The sequence below is a fragment of the Helianthus annuus genome, chromosome 11 (assembly GCF_002127325.2).
Source record: "Helianthus annuus cultivar XRQ/B chromosome 11, HanXRQr2.0-SUNRISE, whole genome shotgun sequence".
Classification (NCBI taxonomy): Eukaryota; Viridiplantae; Streptophyta; class Magnoliopsida; order Asterales; family Asteraceae; genus Helianthus; species Helianthus annuus.
In genome coordinates this window covers 29284818-29294646 of record NC_035443.2, presented here as the reverse complement: position 1 = coordinate 29294646, position 9829 = coordinate 29284818, and the positions used below count along the sequence as shown (strand labels likewise).

General features: G+C 37.9%; 2 protein-coding genes across 2 annotated transcripts; one reads left to right on the top strand and one right to left on the bottom strand.

The window, feature by feature from the left end:
• The first annotated feature begins 4138 nt into the window (after positions 1-4138).
• Positions 4139-7609, top strand: LOC110889900 (G-type lectin S-receptor-like serine/threonine-protein kinase At4g27290). Its single transcript, XM_022137474.2, has 7 exons — positions 4139-5554; positions 5646-5786; positions 5888-6021; positions 6109-6319; positions 6406-6643; positions 6723-6873; positions 6971-7609. Exons 1-7 carry the CDS (start codon positions 4279-4281, stop codon positions 7274-7276), a joined length of 2457 nt encoding a protein of 818 aa, XP_021993166.1. The 5' UTR covers positions 4139-4278; the 3' UTR covers positions 7277-7609.
• LOC110889902 (calcium-binding protein KRP1) lies at positions 7578-8303 on the bottom strand. The gene has a single exon (XM_022137476.2). It carries the CDS (start codon positions 8058-8060, stop codon positions 7710-7712), a length of 351 nt encoding a protein of 116 aa, XP_021993168.1. The 5' UTR covers positions 8061-8303; the 3' UTR covers positions 7578-7709.
• Between the last annotated feature and the right edge of the window lie 1526 nt (positions 8304-9829).

The window sequence follows — 9829 nt, the reverse complement described above, 5'->3', positions numbered from 1 at the left end:
GAAAGCTAAATCCAAGGTACATAGGACCATTCCCAGTAATCTAGCGAATAGGACCGGTTGCCTATCGCCTACAACTACCAGAAGAACTAGCCGGAGTACATGACGTATTTCATGTATCCAACCTCAAGAAATGTTTGTCTGACGAATCCCTAGTAGTACCTCTTCAGGATATAGAGGTAAATGAAAAGTTAAAATTCGTAGAGAAACCACTTCAGATAGAAGACAGAAAGGTGAAGTTTCTCAAGCACAAACGACTAGTACTTGTCAAAGTCAAGTGGGATTCGAAAAGAGGACCCGAGTATACCTGGGAGCTAGAATCGGAAATGAAGCGAAAGTATCCTCACTTATTTCAGTAAATCTCGAGGACGAGATTTTAAATAAGGTGGGGAGGATGTAAGGACCTGCAAAAATGTCCCAAAACGACTCGTAAGTGAAAACCCGGACCCCTGAAACCCTAATGTTCATGAAAAATCAAGAAAATTGAATTTTTGGATTTCACGCGGGCCGTGTAAGCCATAAGGTAAGGCTACGCGGGCCGCGACAACTTAAAAATCACTGGATAAGCGAAAGGCCACGTGTCGCACACGTGGCGGGCCTACATGTGACACGGTAGCCCTAGTTGTAGACTAGGTGGCCCTCGCGGGCCGCGTAAGCTCTTGTTAAGGTTTACGCGGGCCGCGTAAAACCTTAAAATCTGCTATAAATTGCCTGTTCATGGGCTGATCGTCTGTGTGTGAGAATTGTGTCAAAATCACAATCTTTCTGTTCGAAAATGACCTTCAAAATAGAAAAACGCTGCTACGATCAAGGGTATTAATTCGATCATTGCTACGATATAATGTCCGATCGATTGAAACCGATCCGATGGATGTTTAAGTGCTGCCCGTATTTGGGCTATACTTTGTCATTCGTCGTGAGGGTTTTGATTTCGTGAGTTTATCGTAATTGTTGTATTAAGTTACTGACATAGTTTTGTGTGCATTGTTATTTAAACTAGGTTACAAGGCTAAATCAGTAGGCTAAATTCTGCCCAACTAAACCTGCAATGTGAGTCATTCTCTTTTATTAACAATGTTTTTCAATACTCAAATTATTTTCAAAGTTATAATTACAGGGATTAAGTCATCGTTATCTTGAATCACTGGCTAGTGGAGTATTGAGCACATTACTAATTTCTCACGGTTAGGTTAACAAACCTAACAGTGATAATCATCACTACTTGGGTGAATGAATCCAATAGTGGTATGACCATTGTCACCAGGGTGTGACATGGCGCCAAATAAAAATAAGATAGAAGCCATTGTAATCGCTCTTATGCTGTAATTTATAACTAATGTGTCGTTTATATAACCTGAGTGACTCGCCACTATTTCCCCGCTGATAAAATATTTTTTTTAAACATGTTTCAGGTGACTTACTGTGAATCAAGGAAAAGTGCTACAGAGCACTAACAAGCTTAAAATAGTTACTCAGTAAAATAAATAAACATGTTTTGTAAAATAAGGGATTTCCTTGTGAAATTTCCTTTACTGTAAATTATGGGGGTTTGTCCCAAATTGTGAAATAAAATAATTGGGCATTTTCAAGTTTCAAAAAGATCCTGTTAAACTTCCGCTGTCAAATCAAATACCACGGGTTTCTGTCCCGCGGCTCCTGGACCAGGTAACACCAGGACAGGGGCCGTGACATTATGTTGAATGACAAATGAAATATCATGAAGTTAGGTTGATTCGTAAACGGTGGATTCCATATAAATAAACCAAATGGATGAATACGAGTCTAGTGATAAGTTTGAATGTGAAAGTGATGGATTTCACTATAATATTCAAACGGGTCAAAATGACTAGAATAATAAAGATTTGGTAGTATAAAAGTGATGGACTTCGCTAAGAAAACCAAACGGGTCAAAATAACTAAAGTAATGGAACTTTGGCTGTATGAAAGCGATGGACGTCGCTAAGATGACCGAATGGGTCGAATTGAAGTCTTGATGCAAACCGGAAAGGTTGCTTTATTAATGACTTCGTAATGATACCCGGATTATGGGTAGAAAGTCATTATACGTGTTGACCGAGAATCAGGAACGCGGATTAAGAGTCAAAAACTAAGGTATTGAGTATAACTAGAAAATTTCACAATTCCGCATATCGGAATTGTGTTAAGTATGTTCAACTAGTCGTAGTTGAATGGATTAAACAAATGAAACATATAATAGTTAACGGGCTCATAAATCTGACGGGTAGAGCCCCGAGTACTAGGAAACATTCTTGGACATGATGTTCGAATAAAATTGAAAGTAATAAAACAAGTTTGTGGTTTAAAACTTGAACGGGTCAAATTAAGTTGAAAATAAACATAAAGCCGAGAGCTTAAAGTTAAGAATTTTGTTAATCCAAATGTCAGATTTTAACTCCCTATGATGGAGGATCAAATTACGAACACGTAGAAAGAAACGGGACATAAAACGGATGAAATTTAGAGAGTTATGATCAATTATGTAAAAATTGGTAAAGCTGGGAATATGCAGCTCAATATTAGAAAACTCTGTCGAAATCACGGTGTCGCGCCCCGCGACAGGTTTTAGTCTTCTTGGTCGCGGCCCACCAGAGACCTTCCCGCCCCGCGAGGGCATTTCTTGATCCGGTCGCGGCCCGCAACAGACCATTATGCTTGCAAAAGTTGATTCTTTGCTTGTTTTGGCTTACGGGCTTGTTTAAACTAATTATACAACTCTCATAACTAATGTTTATGATGGTATGATTATAGATAACTACTACAATTTTTTGGATGATGATCAAGCTTGCTCGAGAACCGAACACACATACAAATGAAGCTTCCGCATCTATATTAGTTTATTTTATTACTAAAAACTTGTGTGAACTTTATAAACGTATTTTGAATGTTTTATACTCTATGTAAACATCGTTATGCCGATGTTTTTTTGTAAAATGGCATTTTGTATATAAATGCACACTTTATTTTATGAATTATTCAATATTATTGTAAGGGTCTTACATGGAGTTTGGAAAATAAGCATGCATCATTTGATACCGTTTTTGGATGGATTTACTTTTATTTCTTCTCACGTCATGAGATATAGTTGTAGAATCTATAGTTTTTAGAATAAATGTTTTGGGTCGATGTAACCGTTTAAACACAGTTATTTTGGGGTCTTGTTACTCATCAAATTTCTTAGTATCAATGATTTTGTTTTAATCGTAGATGCTTGTTTAATCGAATGCTTGGAATGACCTGTTAATTTTCGTGTTCAAACATCATGTTATAGATTTGTCAACATGTTAAGCACTCGTTAAGACATGTTAGTGATTTTTATTAAATATAGATCTATCAGAATTGAAACCCTACTTTTGAAGTCACATCTCACATACCTCATATCTCAGTCTCTCTCAACTGCATGCCTGCATCTCACAATTACAGTTACATTCACGATCCTCAATTAACAGGTTCAAGTTTGGAAAAAAATGACACAGTAAGTTATTATGTCGTGTTTGTGTCTAGTCCCTCGGGTCATCGTGTCTTATTGTGTTGTGTCTTATCTTGTTGTTTCTAACATGATATGGCTACCCTAGTGGAGATTTACTAGAAGTTTACCCATCCTAGTACTACTGTCACATGATCATGCTTCACTATATGGACTTTTCATTTGCTCCACACCCAATGCGTCCAAAACGCATTGGTGAAATATATGAGGCAGACCATCTCTTATGAACTAGGAGTTTCTCCTAACATGACTATGTGTGATTTGTCTAGAGTGTTACAAAAGAGATATTGCCACCATTGTTAGCTTTTATATACTTCCATCACTTTTCAGCAAGGCATCGTTTTCAGAGTTCGGCGAACCGCATGACAATTTATGTAATAATAAAATATTACAAATAATAATAATAATAACAACAACATTAGTAATGTTGGTCCCAGATGCCACGTCTCCAACCCAAAAACCATACCTCATACCACAACCGCCAAATCAATTTCTAGTGTATATCATGAACTCTTATCTTATGAAGTCATAGTGACATGCAGCTGAGTCCATATGTGTCAACATTCAACCACTCTACCAAATGCCTGTCTATATTGGTAAGATTATTAAATGTTAAAAGATAAGTGTAAATCAACTGGGCAAGATTATTATATAATAATTAGGTGAGATGTATGGACTTCAACATAATACATCTATAAATTATGATTATGGTGTTTAATTAAGTAGCCTAATTAGATGTACCAAATCTGTAGTTGTTGAAAATAAACAGTGTCTAAATGAAGGGAGCAGCCATCTTTCTTCTCCTGCTTCCTTTAGTTCACATTCACAAAACCCACGCTGTTGAACTCGACACCATTTCCGACTCGCAGTTCTTGACCGATGGAGACACGTTGGTGTCGCGGACAGGATTCTTTGAACTTGGAGTTTTTCGGCCTGGTAGCTCTGATAACAGATATGTTGGTATTTGGTACAAGAAAATACCTGGTACTGTTGTTTGGGTTGCCAATAGAGACCACCCGATCACCGGTGCATCACCAATTGTGTTAAAGATTGATGATCAAGGAAGTTTGATTCTCTCCAACAATATCAGCACAATATGGTCGTCAAATCTGACCACACCATCACCAAAAGCAACTGCAAAGCTAGAGGACACCGGGAATCTAGTGGTGATGGATCAACGCGAGAGGATTATCTGGCAGAGTTTTGATTACCCAACCGATACTCTTCTACCTGGCATGAAGTTAGGAAAAGATTACTTGAGGAGCAAGGAATGGCATCTATCAGCATGGAAAAACAATCAAAATCCAAGTCCAGGTGACTTCACATGGGGAGCTGATACACTTGGTTATCCTGAAAACAAGCTAAAACAAGGTCCACAGGTCACATTCAGGGGCGGGCCTTGGAGTAATCAGCGATTTAGTGGGATTTCGGCATTTAATTCTAGCTTGACCTTTACATATAAGGTAGTAATTAATGCAAGTGAGATGTCGTTTTCTTATAATCTTGACGACAGTTCTATCCTGTCAAGAACAACCTTAAATTCATCTGGGCTGCTAGAAAGTTCGGTGTGGGTAGAAAATGGTACAAAGTGGCAGCTTGCCTTGTCATTACCAAGAGACATTTGTGATAGATACAACATTTGTAGTGCTTATGCAAGCTGCAGTATTAATATGATCCAACAGTCTTGTGCTTGTTTGGATGAAAAAAGATTTGTGCCCAGAGACCAAAAGAGTTGGGAAAGAGCTGACTGGTCAGGTGGTTGTGTTAGACGAACACCGTTGGATTGCAAAAATGGATCAGAAGGGTTTATTAAATACTCTAATATAAGACTGCCAGACACAGAAAAAACCTGGTTTAACATGAGCATGAGTTTAGAAGAATGTGAAGCAAAATGTTTAAAAAATTGTAGTTGCATGGCTTATGCAAATCCAGACACCAGTCTTCAAGGTAGGGGCTGCTTGCTTTGGTTTGATGATCTTTTCGACATTCGAGGGTATTCTGTAGGAAATGGAGGTCAGGATATTTTCGTACGAATGGCTTCTTCCGAATTAGGTATCAGATCTTTTGCCAAAATCACTTGTGGTTTTTATTGCTGTTACATGTTTTCATATTAATTTTTTTTTATAATGATGATGATACACAGTTGCTGAATCAAATATGAAAAAGAAGGGAGGGGCAAACATTAAAATTATATTACCAGTAGCTATTATTGGAGTTCTTCTCATGGGGTTGTTCTCGACATGGTTGTTGTACGCACGAAGAAAAAGGAATCATGCCAAGGGAGGTAAGAAAATTGTGTAACATCACCCATAGATTGGTCTTATCTAACAAAAAGAAACCAGACGCGTTACTTTTTGTATAAATTCTCTTGGTTTACATGTGTAGGAAAATCATTGCATGAAAACAATGAAGAAGACATTCAACTACCATTGTTTAGCTTCTCTACAATAGCTAATGCCACTGCAAGTTTTTCAGAAAAAAATGTACTTGGGGAGGGTGGATTTGGACCGGTTTATAAGGTAATTAGTAATTAGAACAACATGATCATTTACACATAGTTGAGTATAAAACAGTGAAATTGTATATTTATAACTCATAACCATCAGGGAGTTTTAGAAGAAGGGATAGAGATTGCAGTTAAACGTCTCTCGAAAACATCTAGCCAAGGAGTTAATGAGTTCAAGAATGAAGTCATTTGCATTTCAAAACTTCAGCACCGAAATCTAGTGAAGCTTCTTGGCTGTTGCATAGAAGGAGACGAGCGGCTATTGATCTACGAGTACATGCCAAATAAAGGCTTAGACTCGTTTATATTTGGTGAGAATCATATATACAAACTAATGTTACATACTTTTCATCAAGAACTCTATGTACATGTAACTAAATGAACTTGTTTTGAACAGATGTAAATGAAAGCATGACCCTTGATTGGACACAACGTTTCAACATCATCAAAGGAATTGCTAGAGGACTTCTTTATCTCCACCATGACTCGCGATTAAGAATAATCCATAGAGATCTAAAAGTGAGCAACATTCTGCTAGATCAAGATATGAACCCTAAGATATCAGACTTTGGTATAGCTAGAAGTTTTGGAGGAAATGAGCCCCAAGCAAACACACACAGAGTTGTTGGCACATAGTAAGTTGTTTTATACAACCATTAGCTCTTTTTATCTTGTTATCTTCACTTCATTAGCCTGTCCCTTATTTGCCTGCAGTGGATACATGGCCCCAGAATATGCACTAGATGGTGTTTTCTCAACAAAGTCAGATGTATTCAGCTTTGGTGTTTTGGTGCTCGAGATTGTGAGTGGGAAGAAAAACAGAGGATTCATTCATCCCGAAAATGATCATAATCTTGTCGGGCATGTAAGTAGTTCAATCGCTAGTCACTAATAACAAACTAATCCATTGTTTCGCACACGAGTACCAAATTATGAACCATTGATTTGTAAATTATATTCAGGCTTGGAATGTGTATAATGAAGGAAGATCAATGGAACTGCTTGATGAAAGTATAGCTGAATCCTGCAGTCCACCCGAAGTTCTAAGATCAATCCAAGTGGGGTTGTTATGCGTCCAACAAAATGCAGGAGATCGACCAAACATGTCTTCTGTAATCATGATGCTTGGCGGCGAGAGCGTGTTGCCAAATCCTAAACAACCAGCATTTTTCATGGAAAAGGACTTTCTTGTAGCAGACTTTTCTTCAAGCACTTATCCAGCAGGTTCAGTCGATGATGTAACAATTACAGAGGTAGATGCTAGATAATGAATTCCTTCCATGTATATGTGGTTTAGAAATTGTAAAAGTGTTTGTTGTTGGTTTTTGGGATTATTATGATTTGTAGGGAATCCACTAACATTACGGAAGTAGTGTACATCTTCGGGTTACTTGTCACGTATTGTCCCCGAGTAAGATCTGTTTTGTGTGCACTTATGGAAGCAGCTGACTCTCTAGAAACCAAAATAATCCCAAAAACCAAATATGCTAGATAATATGCATTGCATATTTGTTTTAACTTAGTTTCTGTTAAAAAGATTGTAACATATTGATTCTTGAATTCCCATTATTATATAATATTCATAGAGCAACTTTTCATTATTCAACAATCACTCAGTAAATCAGTAACAAATTTGACAAATTAATGAGTTATAACTTGTATAAAATATCATAAAAAAATCAGAAAAAAAATGAGACTATATTAAAACCGATTCAACTCTTGCTCAAGAGCTTCTTCTAACAAAAACTGTGACTCTTCCATCAACTCAGGGCTTAATCTAAACATAAGAACACAAAACTCCATCTGATTAAGCGCTCCATCACCATCGAAATCGCCTTCTTTCAACATACTCAACAAATCCTCATCATTCAAACCTTCAAGACCCAAAAGTGCTGAGTTCTTCTTGAGGCTGTCAAAGGTGATCACACCTTTATCAGCATCCACAAGTAAATTAAACCCGTTGCATAACTCTCCGATCAAACCATCCCCACCCAACTTCTCAGCCATCATCGGCAAGTAATCTTGAAACTCAGATTGGTTGTTCAACGCCATCAGTACTTTAATAGAAAAAATAAGTTGAATGATTGAAAATGGGATGATGATGATGATGATGATATGTTAGATGATACCATGATGAACGGATTATATAGCGGGAAAACAATAGAGGACAACTGGGAAAAAGCTAAGAAGACAGATAAGAGTCTTTATTAGACTGCAATTGCCTTGCGGGTACGGCGAAGGTGTGTGAGGGAGGGGTGGTTCATGAACGGTAGTTGAGTGAGTTGTCGTTTTGTTGCTTCAGAAGGTCATAGGATGCTTCGTGATTAGAAGACAAATCCAAATTTTTGGATAGTGTGGAATTTAAAACGAGCGGACACGGTATGGAGCTGGAAAGGGTCGATTATTTAAATGTCAAATAACATTTTGTTGCTAGTAGTGGAGTGGTTGGGGAAAGACTTGATGTTCCTTGTGACCCAGGTTCGACTCCCACTCTCTCCATTATTTTCTGAGGCATAAGGGCGAATACGGGTGGCATCGGTTCGTCTTGGATGAGAGGCGATGTTTTTATCGATTATTCCACTGTCGTGCATTTGGGCCGGTGGAGGTCGGGTTTTCACGCATCTGGAAAAGGCAAGTGGCTAGTGACGGTCGAGTAGTTGACCTTGGCCATAACAGCTGGTGTCACAATGGTTGACACGTCGTTCCTTAGAGCTAAAAGAAAATTACATTTTGTTATTTGGTGAAATATGGTGATGTTAGGATTTATTCTGTTTATAGCCCATTAACAATATTTTAAAGCCCAATGCGTTTGTCTTCTTGTTCGGTTATACACAGTAGATGAAAACGTTATCATTTTTCATTAGAGGTGAATTGCCGTTTTGGTAGATGTGGTTTAGTAGTTATTACTATATTTTATAAAATTTAAATGTAAGGTTTCTATTTTATTGCGGTTTTGGTTCAGCACACTAACTTCATCCAATTTATAGTTAATGCTTGGTCACATGAGAGGTATATGCGGGGGGCATTTTGGTGATTAACTGTTGATGCACTTTTGTGTGGATGTGGCTCGGTTCGGTTCGGTTCAAGATCGACGTCACGACATTCCTCCGTCGTACGACTAGAAGAACGACACAAGAAGACACGAGAACGGCGCGTAGAAGGATTTTGACAGCATCATGATGTCATCATGACATAAATATACTATTTCAAAATAGAAATATAAAATGGAAATAGAATTCCTTCTTTAGCATATATGTATCTAGATAGAAAGTTGGAATTCAAACAGGCTATGATGAAATCGAAATAGAAATTTAATAGTCTATTTCGGTTATATATAAGTCTATTTCGATTTATAAGTTCATGTTTCCTTGTGTTTCGTTTATGATCATTGTGTTTCGATGTAACTCTGCTTATAAATACCAGCAGAGGATCTATTTCTAAAGGGGAGAGCTTGTTTGAGCTACAGAGAGAGTGTAGAGAGAGAGAGAGAGAGTTCCGGTGAGCTTTATATTTGTCGAATATTGTACCGAACCTATGTCGAATTGAATACACGGAATCGTTAAACGGTGAATCTTATTGTGTACTCGGTTTGTGTCGTAGCTTGGATTCCGCACTCGCTACGGCATCCGAAACAAGAAATCACGTTCGTCCGACGATCCGTATCGGGGCCTACAAGTGGTATCAGAGCATAAGGCATCCGAAACAAGAAATCATGTTCGTCCAATGATCCGTATCTGAAACAAGAAATCACGTGCGCTCGGTTTGTGTTGTAGCTTGGATTCCGCACTCCAAAACGACGGCTGCTTTGTGTGATCTCTCTT